At 33.6% G+C, this 20381-nt stretch overlaps 5 protein-coding genes across 7 annotated transcripts in view; 3 read left to right on the top strand and 2 right to left on the bottom strand.

Annotated features, from left to right (window-relative positions):
• Nucleotides 1-300: 300 nt before the first annotated feature.
• Der-1 (derlin 1) lies at nt 301-1760 on the bottom strand. The gene is made up of 2 exons (XM_018503810.1): nt 966-1760; nt 301-633 (listed from the first exon to the last, which is right to left on the bottom strand). Exons 1-2 carry the CDS (start codon nt 1402-1404, stop codon nt 314-316), a joined length of 759 nt encoding a protein of 252 aa, XP_018359312.1. The 5' UTR covers nt 1405-1760; the 3' UTR covers nt 301-313.
• Nucleotides 1761-3093: 1333 nt separating this feature from the next.
• On the bottom strand, nt 3094-6551 carry l(1)G0320 (signal sequence receptor subunit 1 l(1)G0320). The gene is made up of 5 exons (XM_018503799.1): nt 6207-6551; nt 5293-5466; nt 4950-5209; nt 4046-4313; nt 3094-3411 (listed from the first exon to the last, which is right to left on the bottom strand). The coding sequence occupies exons 1-5, from the start codon at nt 6268-6270 to the stop codon at nt 3338-3340; spliced, it is 840 nt and encodes a 279-aa protein (XP_018359301.1). The 5' UTR covers nt 6271-6551; the 3' UTR covers nt 3094-3337.
• A 1291-nt stretch (nt 6552-7842) lies between these two features.
• Nucleotides 7843-12060, top strand: LOC108758904 (serine/arginine repetitive matrix protein 1). Of its 2 annotated transcripts, none has more exons than XM_018504124.1 (5): nt 7843-7975; nt 9549-9737; nt 9945-10709; nt 10969-11123; nt 11252-12060. In XM_018504124.1, the coding sequence occupies exons 3-5, from the start codon at nt 9945-9947 to the stop codon at nt 11655-11657; spliced, it is 1326 nt and encodes a 441-aa protein (XP_018359626.1). In that variant the 5' UTR covers nt 7843-7975; nt 9549-9737; the 3' UTR covers nt 11658-12060. The 2 variants fall into 2 exon arrangements, with proteins under 2 accessions (XP_018359626.1, XP_018359625.1); XM_018504123.1 differs by lacking the exon at nt 7843-7975 and adding an exon at nt 9176-9323.
• Nucleotides 12061-13612: 1552 nt separating this feature from the next.
• Tcs3 (Probable tRNA N6-adenosine threonylcarbamoyltransferase Tcs3) lies at nt 13613-15597 on the top strand. Its single transcript, XM_018504044.1, has 4 exons — nt 13613-13824; nt 14518-14959; nt 15066-15244; nt 15326-15597. The coding sequence occupies exons 1-4, from the start codon at nt 13710-13712 to the stop codon at nt 15595-15597; spliced, it is 1008 nt and encodes a 335-aa protein (XP_018359546.1). The 5' UTR covers nt 13613-13709.
• Nucleotides 15598-18335: 2738 nt separating this feature from the next.
• Shab (Shaker cognate b) overlaps nt 18336-20381 on the top strand; it is a 56508-nt gene continuing 54462 nt past the window's right edge. For both annotated transcript variants that reach the window (XM_018504043.1, XM_018504041.1), the window contains exons 1-2: nt 18336-18570; nt 19170-19282. The gene's annotated coding sequence lies outside the window, so the exon portion shown is untranslated. The remainder of the gene's footprint in view (nt 18571-19169; nt 19283-20381) is intronic.

The following is a 20381-nucleotide window of genomic DNA, read 5'->3' as shown; positions in this document are numbered from 1 at the left end:
AGAGAAAGAGAGAAAATCAATAATATGTATTTACACAGTGCAAATATTATATGAAATTTAAGATCTTTTTAGTTTTACAAATTTATAATATGCATATTTATTATTAAATTGCATCAAAATGCACATCTTAAATTCATAATATTATTATAAAATTAATTATGATTGAATTACGAACATTAAATAAAAATTCACAAAAAGATATTTGGAAGAATTGATAATATAGAAATAACTGTTCTAGTATATTATTGTAAACAGCAAAACAAATATAATAAAAATAATTAATTTTTATTAAATTATAAGTTTCTTCTTTCAATTATTGTCCCAATACGTGACCTCTTCCCCAATTATGTCCTCCAAATATATTTCTTCCTTGATTCTGTTCCCCCGTAGGTCTAGGTGCAGGTACATTCCCAAACGATCGAATTCCACTTCTTTGAGGTGGAAAATAACTTTCAAGTAATCTAGGAGTATTGAGTAATTCTGGACCACCAAGTTCCTGGGGATACTTGAATTTCAAGAAGACGTACAGATGTCCTACTAGAATCCCAAACAATTCCATCATTCCGCCACCAGAAATAATCAGATTAAATCCAAATAGGACCCATGGCAGATACATGGCTTTGAATTGTGTACCTGACAATAAATTTGTTCATATAAGCCAACATAATACTAGTATCATCACAACGTAATGATATAATCATTAGGGTAGGACGGGGCTATTCCTTAAGTTTCAAATTTAAATACAAAAAAATTTACAATAACAAATAATATCTTTTTTCAATAACGTGTTTATAATTACATTATACAATCATAATTGCTTCTCGAAAGCACAAGTGCAACCTTTAAATAATCATCATGTGCTGTTCAGAAACAAACATTATTGTGAGAAATAGATGAGAAGGTCCCACTCTACCCTACGCGTAATTTATAAATAAAGTACGATATAAAAAAGGAGCAGAGCATACCAAACCAGAAGTTTACAATAGCATCTTTATTTAGCTGACACCACACATATAACACACTGAGCACCATGGGATCCATAAGTAGGGAGAAATCGCCAAGAAGTCCAATGATAACGCAGCATATCCAATTAAACAACAGAAGAAAGCAATAATCCGCGGGCTTTCCATCATACTCTCCACGCTCTAACCTTAATGAGTAATTGTATAAGAAATAGCAGTTAATCAGGAAATGAAAGCCGGTACTTTGGCTGAGAGGATAGTAAAAGACGCTTGTCACCGCCCGCCAGATTTCAAAATTATGCAGAAATCGGTCAGGCCACAACACCAACGAAAGCGGGCTCAGAAATCCAAATCTGCCGAGTAATGTCAGAATCGCGGTACACAACAACCAATATCTCGTAAATATAGGTAGAGAATTGAACCAGTCTCTCACATCTGACATTTTACGTAGTCTCTACAATGCCGTTTTTGTACTTATAATATCGCGTTACAATTAATCTTCAATTACAGTCAATGATTGCGGAATAATGACGTGTAGATAGTACGCGAGTCACAAACGTGACCAGAGTTCACCAAAGGTGACGTCGACGTTCGGCGGTTCGGCGACAGATGTTTTTTCAGGTTATGGTCTTCATTTAAACGGGTAGACCATAACACAGATGATAGAACAGTATTACAAACTCGCGCTCGCATGCTAGTGACACTTTAGTAAAAGTGCCATTTCATGAGACGCTAAAAAGTAATATGAATGGTCGCGTTCAGCATTCAACTGTTGCGGACTCGATAGTGGACTGAGCGTTCGCTGCTATTGATGTATTCTTCCAGATCTAAAAGAATACACCAATAGCAGCGAACGCCCACGAATCCACTACGAAATAGTTGTGTCTACTGCAGAACGCGACCATTAATGATTCTATTAATTCAAAACCATGAACAAGAACGAATTTTAATAGAAGATATATACACTGCATAAATTGTCGAATTCTTAAAATAAATTTACAAAAATTGTTCATAAAAAATTATTTTATTAAATTTTTATATATTAATACAATTAGGCCTAGTTTCACAATTCACGGTTAACTCTTAACAGAGGTTCAACTTATTCATTATCTCTTTCCAATTCTAGAATTGGAAAGAGATGAGAAACGAGTTGTGAAAATGGGCCTTATAAAATAATCAAATTTTATCTCTATATATACACACACACGCATGCATGCATATATTTATACACGCACACATGCACGTATACATTCGTATTCTTCGTAGTAATAATACAGCTTATATAAAACACAACACAGCAAACAATTAAACTAAAAAAAAAAACGTAGTTCTTAAATGCTATGTAACTATATATAGGTTTTGTGCAAAAAAATCATTGAGTATCATCTTATACCATTCTTTCTATTGCTTTCGAACATACATGTATAAAGTTCAACATTCTGTAATATTACAGAATATAGCCCGCATGTGACTTTCTTTATAATAGTATCTCGTTAAAAACTTATTAAGGAACTCCATGTGTTCTGCACTATTAATTCAAATTGAATATTTTCTTGTTTATCTGTTTTCTGACCAAGAGATTAAGGAATCATGCATTATCTTTCAATAATGATCGCAGTTATCTCTTGTAATACAGATTTTCCTGCATTAGCTTCAAATTATATACATATATTTGTATATATGTATACATATATGTATGTATGTGAATATGTAAGCGTGCATGATATATATATATATACGTAGTTAATCTGATGAAAAAGTTCACCATGAAAATCAAGGACTTAAGAATATTCAAAATTATTAAAGATGCTTCCTATTTATTCTTATATAAATTATATAATCTTGATATAAGTGTCAGCCCTCTATCTCTAATTATTTTGATGAACTTTTTTATTAGATTTACCCTATATACAGAATGTCTCTTAAAAAGCTTTCACAAACGATATTCTGCGCTATTCCTGCTAAAAAAACTGAATTTGAAACTTATGAATCATTTTGCAATTTTTTTTAGTTATCCTACGAAAAAGTAAAATACCTAAAATCAACGCATAAGACAAGCAAAAAATTTTTAAGAGTCTATCTTTAAGATATTTCGTAAAGATTGCTGAAAATATCTTAAAATTATCTTATTCATTGATCTCACTCGCTTATTTGACAATCTTTAAAAACTAATGCCACATTAGCCATTACAAAAATTCCAAAATGGTTCATAAATTTTAGACTCGGGAATAGTACTATATGGTTCGTGGGCGCTTTTTAAGATATATCCTATGTACGCATACACGTATGTATATATATATATATACACATTACACACACATACACACGCGCGCACACATATATATACACCACACGCACATACACACATATGCAGTTTAATCATCAAAACCAGTTGTTCTTTTTGTTTTCCTTTGCCTTGGACTTTGCTTTGGAGTTCTAGGAGATTTATCTGTAAACAAGCATTTGTAATTTTATGTTACTTTTTATTTTAAAGTTCTTTACGAAATATCTTTTAACTTAATAAGCAAATTAAGAAATTTGTAATATCAATCATTTATATAATTTGTAGCAATTGAGATTCGATAGAGAAATCTATCATCATTAAATAAAAAGACAAAAAACTAAGAAGCAATATTTCACCATAAGATGTTTTTAAATATATTTTACAAAGCTACGAAGGACTGTACAGAGCTGGATTTTGCAATGGTCCTTAAAACATAAGAAATAAAATTATCTATACCTCAGTTGTACTATATATAGTGCAAATAATGGAACGAATTTTTACCTATCTCTTTTTTTAAAAAACAAATTATTTTGTAGGGATCTATCGACAATTTTTCTTATTATGAAAATCATAATTATACATTGTAATTTTCTTAGTATTTTAGCTATAACTGATCAGAAATTCAGTAGATATCTTCACGACTCTTGCCGACACTTAAAAATGCTAAGTTATAGCTATGTGTGAAGTTCCACAACTTTTCAATTTCATCAAAAAATTATTACTGTCCGGTAAATAACTCGACTGATTTTAAATGACACTATGTAAGCAATTTTCATTAGCTTTTGGTAAATCTACTTACTGATTCTATTGAGAGTTTCCTTCGGCAGCCAATCATAATCTACATTGTTAGGGTTAGATGTACCCATTTCTACTGGTACTTTACGAGTAGTAGAAGAACGTGATTTACGTCCCAGAGATGATAACAATTGTTGACCTCCTACAAGGGTCAATATAACACATGCTGCGAGGAATACATAAAGAAAAATAGTTTCTCCATCAAGACCATCGTCTATTTCTATAATTTGTACAGTTTCATTAAAGACCGCTTCATTGTAGGAAACGCCACTCTGCAGAAAAATATAATACATCAATACGCACAAGTAATATATATCTCTGAACATACTGAATTAAAAAAAGTATATATAATAAATAAAAAATGTTACATATATAGTGACATGATTCTTCCAAATCAAAGATTTTCAGATTAATTTTAATAATATAATTTTCTTGCTTTTCTAAATATCACTTTTCTATAATATGTAAATATAAAATTATACTTGAGAATTCTTACTTTAATGTTTAAAGTATTCTAAAGTAAGCGGTACACGGTGCATATTTTCTTGTTGAGTTGTTCGTGTTCTAGTAAATTACTAGAATTGTACAGAGAGATGTGTTCGGATTCCCATTTAGGTGCTCACTGGGAATCATGTCTTTGTTTAATGTACAGTAAACAAGAATAAAGTGATATACCCGGCACTCAGTTGGGAATTTGAACATAGCTTAGAATGCATAATTTCTAGTAATTTACTTGAATACAAGCAATCAAGCAAGAAATCGTATATCATGTGTCACTCTGGTTTAAATTTTTTATTCTTACATGCTTCTCATTCATAAGTTATATCAAGTAGTTTTCTTTTGTCTAGCGTTATTAAACGCTTACATATATTTTATACGTAATATCTTATATTTAATATCATACATACGGCATCTTTATAATTCAGGTTAACATTCAAGCCAAACGGCCTTCCAGCGAAACTCTCAGATGGTACAAAAGAATAAGCTAAGGTAGCTTCATGTTTCGGTTTCACAATTTTGTTAAACGTGAACGTGGAGAAATTTTGAATATAGAAATTAAAGTCCATTGCATAACGGAAGGAAGCATCCAATGATTCCAAAACAAAGTCATTTTCACCCTTATTAGTAAATCCAACAAGAAATTCTATTATATTTCCAGCTGGCAATTCTGTCAAATTTAAAACGAATTTTAGTATTATAAAAAAATATCGTACATTTTAACCTTAACAGTAAAAAAATCAATAAAAGTACCAAGAGTAGATAACGTATTATGAATAGGTTTTGTAAAAAGTATTGTTGTATCAGCATCAACTGAAGCATTACTAGTATCTTCTTCTGTTTCTTCATCAGTTATTATACTACCTTCTTCACCTTCTACATCAACAATATCATCAATATTCTCGTCTTCTTGAGCATAAACATATGCTGCAAGTATAAATACAAATGTGTAAGGATCTATCAAATTTTAAATGATATTTAATGTAAATAAATTTAATATGACAAATTTAAATATTGAGTCAGGTTAAATGTATTTCATGCAAAAAATTAATATATTTAAATAATTTAAATAAGTAATGTATTATATAAAATTAAATATGTGTAGCAGCAGTCATAATTATAATTAAAGTAACAAGATAAGCAAATGGCTCAATTGATATATAATAAATCAAAATAATAGAAACTAATGACTAGCCCATTATAAACATTCTATAATAAGTTATTACCTAAGTTTTAAGTCTTGAGCTGTAAGAAATTGACCAATCATAATTGATTGTTCTTCTAATATTCGACAGTGATTAATTTCTTTATGATTTAAGACTTAAAACTCAATAGCTTATTGTAAAATGTCCATTAAGATTTTTTACTACCAAGTGATTATAAAATCAGCTTAATTGTGTTATAATCACAACAAGTTACTTCTATTTTCTAATTAATATAATATAATATAAGTGTTTCAATATCTTATACAAATGTAAGAATTGGAATAATACAAATTAGAAAACTGTTGGAATATTTCAAAATATCATTTAATTGTTTATCCAAAATATTTAACTGAATCATTATGAAGCAGAAAAATTGCGAACTTGAGTCAGTATTATAATTTGATTCTTATATACATACTATGTGAAATGTACATTACGCAAATAAAATATAAATTAAATTACCTCCATTTGCTGCAAGTGCAATTGTTGAAACAATCAAGAATAAGAAAATGTTGAAGTATCCCATTTTAATCTGCTGTTTAATAGGTACGCTTCTGTTACGAATACACGAATTAGTTCTATCTCAACATCCACTGATCCTACAATGTTCCGACATAACGTGCAATTATCATAACCACGCTCTACCTCATGCTACGTGGAACTTTACCACTGTTCTGTTCACCACGATAGTCGTCAATTCGTCAACGTGGAACTGATCATGGTGTCACGGTGAAAGAAATCGAGGTGTGCTTGTTCTCAAGACGAACGTTCGCAGATACCAAAAGCGGCCATTTAAACATTTGCACGGCGGCAATTTTGAAATGACATATCGAGAGTCACCAACGAGAATCGCTATTTGCTCCTGACACCGGCGAGATGCTATACTATTCACTTGATGACTTTTGTCGCAAAACTATTTTATTAAGACCGACAATTTTATACATGAAAAAGGGCTTGATGAAGAAGCGTTAAATTTGACATTTGAAAGACAGATTTGACTTGCACACGTCATTCACATCGGTCTAATAATTTTTTACTGCTTCACTAATGAGATTATATTATTTTAAATTAGCCAATTAATGATGTGAGCAATTAATATACACACGATACTTGATTGTTTTCCTGCTTGATTGCTAACTGGATTAGAATCTTGCCACCGTATTGGCTGTATTGTTGGCACTGGCCTAGTTTACCTAGGGTGCGTTCCGTTTCTCGCATGATGCGCATAATGCATCGTTTATCCTTGTTGTTCACCAAATGTTAAACAAGGACAATGGATGCATCATGCACATCATGCGCGATACGGAACGCACCTCTAGTTCGACCCTGGGCAAATTTTCGTGACTATCAATGGAGCCCGGGGATAATTCAAGAACGATGGCGATACCGACAATTAATAAAAATTTATGATTATTAACATAAATATTTCGATAATATGTTATTAAATTCGTGATTTGCCATTATATAAAAGCTGTATAAATAAGTATGCATACTTTTATGCCCATTTCCACCAATATAGATTAACTTTAATCTCGGTTCAACTTACTCTTCGTCTTTTTCTAATCTTTAGAACTAGAAAAAGACAAAGAGTAAGTTGAACCGAGATTAAAGTTGATCTGCGTTGGTGGAAACGGACCTTAATGATATAATATCTTGTACATTGTGCCGAAAAATACCAATTTTTCAATTTCTATCAAGTGCACGAGTACCGTTTCATCTTTGTCACTCTCTGAATGTCAAGAAGGATAGAACGACGCTTGTGTCGACTTGTGTCATCAAGTGGAAAGCACCCGATGTAAACTAGGCCACTGACAGCAACTGACAGTACCGCAGCCGGCAGCCAATACGGTTGCAAAATTATAAGCAGCATAAAATCTTTTTTTACATCACTGCCCGTATCGCTCAGCTGATTGGTAGCTGCTTCCGCTGCTTGACGCTGCATGTGAATGCACCTTAATCCAGCTGGCAATTCTGCGAGGAAAACAAGCATCGTGTACCGTCTCGGCTTTAGGTTCTCCTCTCTCTCTTTGTATGAACTGTGTTCTATCGATGAAGAATCTACCATCAAAAAAGAAAGCTTACCATCTATCTCTGTTCGATGGTTAATGATTAAGTGACAGAAGAACCTCTTCTATGAAAGTCCATTGTGAACATATTCGCCATCACGCGAGAGCAATTCGCCGGGATACGTACCAGAAAATGCAAGTAATCGGGTCGTCGCGTTAAGAAAAGTGAGTGTCCGTTCGTCCTGCGTGATAGACGCGGGGATTCCGATGAAAAAAAAAGTATTATTCGGGTCGAATCGAAGCGTGCTAGATTTGAGCAATTGATTTTTCTCGCTCTGCCTTTACTGGACCGGACGCGAACGCGGACGCGAGTTGTAACAAACGGCAGTCGCCCCGTCAGTCGCCGTTGAGTAAACGCTTGCACGTACAGAAAAACTGACGTATTCGAATTTTACTAGTAATTGGAGTCCTGTGATGTCAAGAGGTTGATACTAGCAGGAAAAAGAGAGAAAGAGAGAGAGAGAGAGAGAAAGAAAAGAAGGGAATCTGGTTCGCGAACGCAACAAACGGCGAAAAGGGGGGAGAGAGAGAGAGAGAATTTGTAGAAGTGTGTATGGGTGTGTGTGTGTGTGTATGTGTGTGTGTGTGTTTGGTGTGTGTGCGCGCGCGCGCGCAGGTGTGAATAAGTAGTGAATGATAGAAAAAGAAGACGCGCATGGAAGAGAAAGAAAGAGAATGGAAAGGAAAAAAAAAAGAGTGCCGTCGACCTTCGCTTTCGTAAAATGGAGCGACGAGGGGCTGACGCTGGCAAGGGAGCGGATGAGTGCGCGCACGCGCTTTGTATCAATAGCATACAGGCAGTCTCCTCTCGAACGAGCTCGAATTCTCTCTCGAAGCATCTCGCCATTCTCGCCGCGGCGAGAAGGGATTTCGTCGCAGCGTTACCCGGGTAACGCCCTCTCGAGCGCACAGTGCCGCCCCCGTCATACGTTCGTACATTGTCCGTGATTTCTCGGAGCCCGCTCGGCTCGGCCCGCGCAAGGACTTCCACGTATACAGTGCTGTATGGCACCGTTCGTGCGTTTTGACGCTGTGTCCCGGCTATAATAAAGGGACAGACATCGATAGAGAAGAAAGTCAAGGTAAAAGAGAGTCGCGTCCGCGAGTGACCGAATCGACTGGCGAAGCAGGCGATGTGCCCTGCCGGAGCCCTGCCTCTTCTGTCCGCTGTCGTAGTCGTGAAGATGACACTCGGGAGTTCGAAAAACCCGGTCGGGCGGTTAAACGGGTTGATTATGCGGGTAAATAGAGCATGTGGCGTGCTACATCCGTCGTCGTTGCCGTCAAGTGCCGTCGCGTGATGGAGCGCGTTACGGAACGCGATGCGTTCGTACGTTCGTACCTTCTCGGCACGCGACGTCGCAATCGTTTATATTGCGACGGTTTCCGCGGCTCGTGACCCCCCCGCCCGGGGGTCATAGGCGGATTCGTAACAGTTCTCCGGAGAACTTTGACGCGCGTCGCGCGTGCGTTTGATTCGCGGCACGCATGGATCTCTCATTGGACACACGCGGTGAGTGAATCGATGTTATAAAGACATCGCATATCGGCGATCTGTTGTACGCTTTGCAACGAAGATGTATCACGTACATACATGTATTTGTGGACTGTCGCATAATATATCGGAGATTCACGTGAGAACAAAATCCCCCAAAAGAATGCACTTTGCTATCTTTAACGTCTTTTGACCTTAATGACGTCTCAATCAGATTTGTGACATATAGAATTTTTCACTTAGGCCAGTCGATTCTAAGGACGAGTGCTTCTGAGACTTCCTATGGTCTTTTGACACGTTCGCAGCAGTTTCGACCATTATCCTTATTGCCTATGGAGGATTAATATTATTATATTGTCCTGGTGTGTGCCTGGATTGACTAAATATTTTTCTGCTCTATCTTTGTCTTCCATCTTGTACTTTTACTCTAAGGTAAATATGTATTTCTTATATATACATATCTATGTTGTATCACAATTTTACATTTAACGATACTAGCATCGTTTTACCTATATAAAAATATCAACGGTTATTTCAATATAATTAATAATGACATTTGATTTTGATTAAATATCAAAATATAATCAAATGTAACATGAATGAGACAATTAAATTCCTCTAAAAATTAAATTTTTATAGATGTCATCCCGAGATTATGATAGAAGAAGAGGCCCTACTAGCAGCAGCAATTCAAGCAGGCTGCGAATGGACACGAGCGTATCGCAATCCAGACCACATGGCGAGAGTTCTAGTAAGCGTAAAGAGATAGATAGCGTAATGCGAAAAGCGCGTGAGTCAAAATCGAGCTATTGGAACAAGAAGCTATTGGAAGCGGAGGAACGAGATCCAAATAGGTGGCATCACAGTGGATACAAGGAATTGTACGTCGGTAGTAGCAGTGAACCTAGCAGAGGACATCCCAAGAGTCCGAGAAGTCCAAGATCCCGTAGCCCTCACAGTCCACGACCGCGCAGTCCTCGAATGAGAAGCCCACGATCACCGCGCGAACGTTCTTCCCGTGAACGCAATAAAAATAGACAGGCTGCTCGTAGCTCTAGCACGGGCAGTACATGTTCCGACAGATCATGTTCCGTTTGTTCACCGAAGGAACGACGACGCGTCGCGCCATTATCTCGTTCGCATTCGAGATCGGTTAGTCCGATACGAACTAGGACACATCCCAAAGAAGTAATCGCGTCCAGTTCACGGACCTTACAGCCACGCACGAGACCACGTTCACCGCCCTTGCCGCGACCACGTACACCACCACCGGCACCGCAACCGCCGCTGCGTCATCAGAAGGATTACAAAAACATCAAAGAGAAAGAAGCCAAGGTTCGCCGTAAAGAGAAACATCATAATAGATTGCCAGAAGATCCACGAGTACCAGATCCTATCTCATTGGTAAAATAACAGTTTCTTATTCTTAGTCTTTAATTCTTATATTTTATTTTATTTTATTTTTTTCTATCTTTATTGGCAAACTTGTAACAATTGATCAATCTTATGGAGAAAAATTTTCCAACAAATGTTTTGTAACAATTATAAAATTATATTAACATTTTTTTAACGCTAGATAGGTATATTACATTGTGCATAACGATGCGTTCCTTCAAAATTAAAGTTTGCATATATTAGGAATACTTTTGTTAAAATTGTACAGATACGTAAACCAGTAAAAGTAGAAAAAACACATGGTACGAGTCATGGAGCATCACAAATAATACGGCCTCCACCAGAATCTTCACCTAGCGACGATAGCGATAGTTCCTCGACGACATCCCATGTAGGACCACCAAAAATGACATTATCTGAAAGGTATTAAAAAACCTAATGCAGTATTGTAATAATAAAATTCAAATAAATTTACAACATTCAAGTTGATTTCACACAATTCTATAGTTTTTCCATTAATAGATAATAATAATTCTGTTTAATTTTCACAGATTTGGTAAAATGGCGCAGTGGAGTGTAGATCGTAGAGACATGGAAAATATGCGTATCACGAAAGATGGAGAGAATGCGATGAAAGTCGTTATAGAAGGCGAGGAGAGAATTGCGCGTTTAGGTTACGATTCGCCACCTCCCGGTCATTATCCTGAATCACTCTTAGCACAAGGCCCAAGAGGTTTCGAATGCTGGGATGATGTTCGCGTACGATATGATTATTACAAAGCGAGGGGATATCTTCGTGATCTCACTCTCGATGATTATATCAAATGGGAAGAATGGTGGTACAAGTATCAAGAATGGTTAGAAGCCGAACGTTTCTATGAGCAATGGGCCTCATCAAATCGTTCGTCCGGCAGTAGTCGCAAGAGACGAGGGCGACGCAATAATGTTACTCACTAAGGTATAAGTCTCTGTTATGATTTACACTCGATTTATTGACAAAATATGCAGTGATATCTGTAAGCATAGAGTACACAAAAAAAAATATATATGTATGTATAAGCTATATATCGTAATAAAAAGGATGATTGTGTAAAGCATCATATGGTTTGAAAGATGTAGTTTATCATTTTAGAGATTGTGTATTATGTTTTATTCTCATACCTTTTCAATAACTCTCTACTGCTAAATACAAGAATGCGATACAAGCGTTCTTACTTGCGACTCGGTAAGTAAGAATCAATTGTTCAGTGATTAGGCTGCATCTCGAAATCCATCGAAAAAAATGTTGCAACCTTTTAGTTGCTGAGTGTATGTACATATTAGATTATATAGGAAACGCTATATGATTACAACAATTTCACAACTTCGAAATATGCTTCGTTCATATGTGCAGGTATATGTAAATACATAGCAAATGCATTAAAAAATAAATTCACATTTATTCTTGTCTTCCTTGATTGTAAGATCGTTATTTCTCGATTTCAGACTACGCACAAATCATATTTTGCCATTTAAATATATCCTCATATAATTTACTATAGCTGCGAAAGTATAACGGGGTTCTTAAGATTTCTATTTGGATTTCCGACCCACTACGAAGGATTACGGTATCATAACGTAGGATCGCAAGTCATAAGCCGTAAAAAATCAACGAATCGTTCAGTAGATTATTTTTCTCATATTCGATTGTTCAATTTCTTACGGTTTTACGACTTACGGTCTCTTAAAGCAAGATTGTGGATCTAGACTCATGGCCTTTATAATAAATTTATAAAAGCAACTATAATTAAACACAAAAATAAGTAAAAAATAATAATTAATAATTAAATTAATATGGTATCAATAAATCAAGACCTATTTAAGTTTTACCTTTAATTTTAATAAATAAAATAAGTAAAATTTAATTACTGGAAAACATGATTTATTTTCTTATTTTCTCCATTGAAAATGGAAACTGTTGAATCTGAAACTTAAAAATGAATATTAAACACATTCATTTAATAAATTTTGTCTCGTACGAATTTTTGCAATACCTATACACATACAAAATAACGTTTTTTAAATGCAGATTGTCCCGTTTTCCTACAGAAACTAACTGTATGTATGAATTAAAGAATATAGAAACTAATTTATGTTCTTTAATTCGACATTTTTAATATTTTTCTTCTTTTTCGTTTTCCTTTTCTTTCTTTTTGTTTAATTTTAGCGTTTAAATTCTCGATGTAGGGGAGCTCACCATGACAGGATAACTTTTACTTTATACATATATGTTTGTGTTTGCTCTGAGGAAGGCTAAAAAATGAGCCGAAACATGTAAGCGCATTTGTTAAATACAGAAGTTTCAAGCTTTATAAGTGTATTATTTGCGCGACGTCTTCTGCGCCTGACTCCTAAAGCTCGTATTCTTTCCAATTCTTTGATTTATAAGGAGTCTTGGCTAGTTTAATTTGTTATACGAATTTAAATATTTAAATTGCGTTAGAGAATAATCGATTATTGGTTTGTAATAACTTTATATTATATAAAATCCGCGCAGTTTACACAATATATTTAATAAAAAATTGACTCCTTGTGGCTTTTTGTTACTTTTGAATTGTTATAAATTCTGTCATTCACGTCTATTATAGTGCACAGCACAATAATGCACGTCAACCCGGTCAACCGAATAAATCGTTATAAGTTAATTATTATATAGCATTACAATTCATATACTTACTAATAATCGTCAATTGTCGTTAACGTTATCGTTCTTCTTCCCAGGGCCAACCGTTAGTATTTCGTTCGCGGTGGTTATGATTTTATCGACAGGCTCAGAAAATATAGTACGTAGTATCCAAACCGAAAATAGATGTACTGGCGGTAGTGTACGGGTGATTTTTCAATGGTGTTGTGAAAAACGCCGGTATAGCCTTTCTCAGGTGTTCTCAGAATTTTCTCTAATAGAGCTCATTGACCGTAAACGATTTGCGCTGTTGTTATTTAATTTATAAAACGGAAAGCTTGTGAAAAATGGTCATAGCAATTGGATTTGAAGGTAGTGCGAATAAACTGGGTGTAGGAATAATTCGCGATCAACATATATTATCGAATGTGCGACATACTTATGTTACTCCACCAGGAGAAGGTAAGAACCTCAAAGTTTATAGTTTATAAATACTCAAATATATATTAAATTTGTTATTAATGCAAGTTATTTCTTGCATTAATATTATTTTTGCTTTCTATTTAGTTTGTACCACTACTTACGTGTTCAAATTGCAAACTATAATTCCAATTAATTATACTTTTATAGTTGGAAGATAAGTGTGAAAAAGGTAGATTTAAATAAAATTAAATTGTGCATAAGTATTTTAATTTTATTAAAAAATATTGCGTAGTATAAGTCAGCCATATATTTTTTAATACAGTTGAATTGAATTTATGTTTAAAATATGATTAAAGTTCTAAAAATCAAGTTTTGTGTGTATATGAATCACAATTGTGTTTACATTAATATAAAAAGCATTGTATTCTGTATATTAATTTGTACCATATATTAATTACATACGATATATGTTATTTATTTATTTCTTTAATGTTCTTATCATTGATGAATCAATATCAATTAGAGCTTGATTAAAATGAATACAGTATCGTAAAAAGAAAGTAATAAAAATTGAAAGTATCTATTTTACAAGATATAAGGTTTTTTTAATTATTTTAAAAATGAAATTGGTTAAGTATTTCTTAAACTTTTTAGTAGATTATCTATATTCACAGAAGTTCTAAACATTAGATAAATATATTAATATGTAATCTAGGTATGTTTTCATATTAGGTTTTCTACCTCGAGAAACAGCTCAACATCATAGAAAGTATGTATTAGAAGTTTTGCAAGAAGCCTTAGATGATGCAAAAATTAGTCTCAAGGATGTGGATGTAATTTGTTATACAAAAGGACCAGGAATGGGAGCACCATTGACAGTTACTGCTTTAGTAGCTAGGACTGTCGCTCAATTATACAATAAACCTATAATTGCAGTCAATCATTGCATTGGTCATATTGAGATGGGACGTTTAATTGCTGGTACTGAAAATCCTACCGTTTTGTATGTTTCTGGTGGAAATACTCAAATCATTGCATATTCTCAACAAAAATATCGTATTTTTGGTGAGACAATCGATATAGCAGTTGGAAATTGTTTGGACAGATTTGCAAGACTATTAAAGCTCTCAAACAATCCTTCTCCTGGATATAATATAGAGCAGTTAGCAAAAAAGCAAGTAGATTTTTACTTGATTATCATTTAGTCTTCATATAAATTTGATTAATTTTAAATTTGTGCTTAAATTTATACTGGATTCAAATAAATTTTATATAAAAAGAGGTGAGAAACTGGTACTGCTACCATATGTTGTGAAAGGGATGGATGTATCGTTCTCTGGTATTTTAAGTTACATGGAGGAACACCTGTCCAAATGGCTTGATACAAAGGCATTCACTCCTGAAGATTTATGTTTCTCTTTGCAAGAGACTATATTTGCTATGCTCATCGAAGTTACAGGTAACTTCAAGTAGATATATATATATTTTTTAAATCTTTTTTTAATCTTTTTTAATTTCTTTACATTGAATAATATTGTAGAACGTGCAATGGCCCATGTTGGATCAAATGAGGTATTGATCGTGGGTGGCGTGGGGTGTAATGAAAGATTGCAGCAAATGATGAATATCATGTGTAAGGAAAGGAATGCGACTCTTTATGCAACGGATGAGCGGTTCTGCATAGACAACGGTGTTATGATCGCGGTTGCTGGATTGCTTCAATACAAAAGCGAGGGTGGTACTCCTTGGACGCAAACTACTTGCGTTCAAAGATACCGAACAGATGATGTATATGTTTCCTGGAGAAAATAAAATTATGTTTTTAAGAAATTTTTTCGTTCAAATATTTATAAAAATTATAATATTTTAATAATTTAAATTTAATAAAAACGTTTATTATTAATAATTAAAAAATTTCCTGTACTACAATATGATGATATATTGACTGAGTATTATTTATATCAATTGTCGATAATGTCAGGGTTCTTCAATTACCTCCGGATCCTCGGGGCCTTTTTTGCGAGGACGAAAATTTGACTAGGATTGACAATTTTTAATAGTATCTCGTCGGTGCCTATGTATAAAACGCATAACATGTACATGTATTGATATCTTAATTATAATTTATTGATATAAATTATTATATTACTGAAAAAAAATAAAGTAAGAAATAAAAAGAATGTTTTTCTTATGATGTGGGAAGAATCAAACAAAGAATATATTTGAAGCCAGGATCTATGCCAATTCTATTTGATAAACCTTTTTTCTAAATATCGCGACGTGTTACATTAGTCAGTACATTGGCTATTTTATAACTATAATACTTGCTGGAAGCATTTTTGTCTCTTGCTATTTTTCTGTAAAGTTGATAGTACTTGAGGAGTAAAAAATGATTGAAGATCAATAATCGGCGATTTTTAATAATTAATATCTTGTTAATTATTGCGAAAATAGTAGAGAATTTTTCAACTTAGTTTAGTTCGCTCTATCTACACAACAGCGCTTTGTGAATAATTGCGGGATACCCTGTACATGTATGTATGTGTATATATATATATATATATATATAAAATATATGTATATGTATATATTTAAAAATAACATATTCTATTTGTATTCATCACATTTTCTCTTATTATTTCGTACATACAAATGTAAATACAATACATACATTTATAAATAAACCATGCTTGCGTAGCATCTTTTGTAATTTCTAGTGCTGTAAAAAATAAATAACGTACATTATATATTTTTCTCTTAGAAATGTGCAATTTTTATTTGAATGTTTTTTACAATAAGAAACTATTAAAATATTTATACTAATTATAATTTATTATAGTAAATATTATAAAACAGTTAGTCTGTCTATATACATATTTCTTGTGTCAGATTTTAATCAATGCTCGATTTAAATTTTTTTATCAAACATTTAAGAGAATATCCTTAAAGAAAGTAAAAATTGGAAATAGCTTCGATTTCGGAGAATTTAAAAATTATTGATTTTTATATATGATAAGAGAGAGTTGTGATTTTTATTGAATTTACCCTCATATTAATTTAATTATTTTAATTATTTTATTTCAACATTTATATTAATATAAAATTTATGTTGATAGATTTTTAGAGAATATGTAATGTATATCGATTGTATTTACAAGTTCGTTAAATACAATATTATTTGCAAATGATTGGACAAATACACATAAGTAGTTGCTAAGAATTGATTGCTGCACATTATTCGTGTTTCTGTATTTCTAGATAATGTATAACTTACATATAACAACTATCTAATTTAATACGCCTTTCAAGCCTTCTTTCGATCGTTTCAATACTGACCCTGTTCAGATATTATATCGATCGGCTTATTAATTATATACGAAACGTTTTCTGGGCGTATATACGATGTTTTATCGATTTGATCCTAAGAAATGGCAAATGCGTTGGTTGGGAGGATATCTTATTGCATAGCTTTATATGAATTTTGGCAATAACACGTTACAAAGTTGTTTCAGCCAAAAAAGAAATCTGAGTAGGGGAGAAACAGAGATGGATACATCAATCGAATTTGGGTAATTGTTCTTTGTGGAACGCTGTATATAAGCGAATTACGGATAAAAGTATAAATTTATAGTTTGTTATTATTACTAATATTTAATTACTAATATAATAATATTTGTGAATGATGTTAATGATCAAATCTCTGTAGAATTCTAACGAATCTAATTTTTTTTATATTACACACAACTGTTAGAAAATGTATAAGTTAAATGTGTTACGTACTGATCATTGTATAAAACTAATCATTAAATTATAATAATTTCCCCTTAGAAAAGTTTGTATGTAATATAAATGTATATAAATTATAACCATATTTGTCTTTTTCTATAATTTCTCAATTTCCATATACAGGAAAAAAATAAGATTTAAAAAAGAATTGAAAGGATATATAATTTTTGCATCGTTTTTTAAATAAAAAATATATAATCCCACGTAATTATATATAGAATATATAGAATATAATCGCAACTTTACTTTTTGTAAGCAATGCAAAAGTTACTTTCCTTATCATTTTGCAGTTATTTATCTATTTTATATATATTGTATATATGAAAACAGAGATAGTACAAGAGAAAGTAAACATATACATATATAGATATATTTTGTATAATTAAATATATTTATATTTAATTATGTGTATAAATATTTTTTACCGGGTTACTTAAAAATGTATAAATGAATGCTTCAATATTGCAATTAATATAAAATAATAAATAGTTATAGACGGCAATTAGGTATCGAAAATGAGTGTTATCGCGGTAAGTAATAATGCATCAGTTTTCCTACACGCAATATTGACTCTCACTTGAACAGTGTTAGTTCGTCACTGCGGTGACTGGAGTAGAAGAGTAAGACGGGAGACGACGAGCGAAGCGCAGAGTAGCTCCGGCTGCTCCGGCTGCTCCGGTCTCGGGATAATAATCGCTGAGGCAGGCGCACCGCGCACCGCTCCGCTCGCTGGCTTGGCTCCAAGTAGTACTGCCTCTATCGGCATCAACGAGCAGTATAGTGGCAGAGACTGTACCATCACCTCCACTCAAAAGCAATCGACTCTCAAAGGCAATAGATAGTAATGGAAGTACGGTGATTCAATAATTTACAAGTTTTTCGGTTGTTTCACAGCTTCTCTTTTTGTGTCACTCTGTCACTTGACTGATAGCTCTGCGTGATATACATATTATGTAGTAACGATGAAGTCAGATCATTTCTGCCCAGCACTAACCAAAGGTTTGTCGTTTGTCATGTTTTTTCATATACTTTTTTCGTTCTTTTGTCGAACGGTCTTCGTTATTCAAGTATCCGAATCCCAATACGATCTATCCGAGAAGTAAAAATGTCATGCACCCTCCTCGCGTTTGTACCCTAACGCGCGCAATTGTGCCATAGCTTAATCGATAAGCACACAAGGTGTCGATTGCAGCGCCCGGTGGAAAAAGTGGTAGTTGGCACTATTGCTATCTATCTGACTATCATCATCAACGTTGTCATTGTTGTTGTTATCATTATCGTCATTGTACAATAATTAGTCACCAACGTGTCATCGATGACATTGTCATCATTATTGTTGTCACCATAATTGTTTCGTCATTGTCATCGCTATCGCCATTATCGTCATTCTTGTCGTCATCATCATTGGTGTCGTCATCTTCATTGGTATTGTCGTCATCACGCTGTCATTGTTTTCGTCATCATATCATTATTGTCATTTCTGTCATTTTTCTCATTATTCACGTCATCGTCATTATCATTATATCATCATTGTTATAGACATCTTTAAATTGATCATTACTATCATTCGTTACTATTAATCATCGTTATTATCGCAGACATTGTGACCTTGCCAGGGCAGCGTGACGAGATGCGACGCTCCAATGCTATGCACGACGACGCGTTTCTTCGACCAAACGGCGGTCATATTTGAAGCTGAGGGAAGAGAAAGGTGAGTAAGAGTAGATATACCTATACGTACGGAGATCAATGCTTTCAATGCTACTTGCTTTGCATACATCTTTCGTCTATTTCTGTATAGTAATACGGTATATATATCATTTACAGTCGATCATGACATTGACACGATTGTCGAAAATATACCCTAAATCCTCGATCCCTATCCAGATAATTCGATTGTGAGACTATTCTCGTATGTCGCCTCGACTATCAGCTAGTCATCATCTTTCAACATTATGTTTATATATTTTCTTAAAATATGCATATTATTCCAAATTCGGTTTTAAAGGTTCAGTTTTAATATTACGAGAATCAATTGTTTAAAAAGTTTGTACCAAAATTATTTTCTTATAATTATTTAGTAATAATTTGAAATTGGACTTACGCATATATAGAATAAAAAAACATAAGAGATAAGATATTAAAACTGAAAATGTTTAGAACTCAAGAAATAAAAATACAATCATATCAATGCGGGCTGAATTATTCAGTTTTAGTATCGTGTGAAAATGCTTATCGCTATATTTATGATTTCTTTAAAGTTATCAGGCATAAGTGCGCTATTGAAAAATTTGGATTATTTTGTAAAAGTAAATAATTATCGCTAGATATACGATTTCTCTTACAATGAAAACTATCGAGCGCAGGGAAGATCGTTATAACGTGGGAGATTGTTTTACGAATTTTACATGCAAAAAAATGTTAGTATTAGCGAAATTCGCTAAATTTTAGAGGATTTTATTCTTACATACGGCCTCAAGAGGAATCCTCCGAAATTAAGAGGAAAATCCGATCTACTAGCCCAATCTACATAAGATGCAGAACGCGGGTTACGCTGGTTACGCGGGTTACGCGGGTCGCAAAACTAGAAAAGTTAACCTAACGTATTTTAATTATAATAGGTTGTAAGTTGTAGGATGCAGAATGCAGAACGCGCAGGAAGTTGGGTGAACTTCAACTTTCGCGTCCTGTGTCTTGCGTTCTACGTATTGCAGTCTGCGACCTATTATGCGGAGTCGCAGACTTTGACACAACAAAATTAACCAATCACAGACGAATCTGAGAAGAATAATCGACTACGACTTTGGTCA

This window comes from Trachymyrmex cornetzi, unplaced genomic scaffold (genome assembly GCF_001594075.2).
Source record: "Trachymyrmex cornetzi isolate Tcor2-1 unplaced genomic scaffold, Tcor1.1 scaffold16, whole genome shotgun sequence".
Lineage (NCBI taxonomy): Eukaryota > Metazoa > Arthropoda > Insecta > Hymenoptera > Formicidae > Trachymyrmex > Trachymyrmex cornetzi.
The sequence above is the reverse complement of the archived record's forward strand: the minus strand, read 5'-3'. Positions and strand labels throughout refer to the sequence as shown.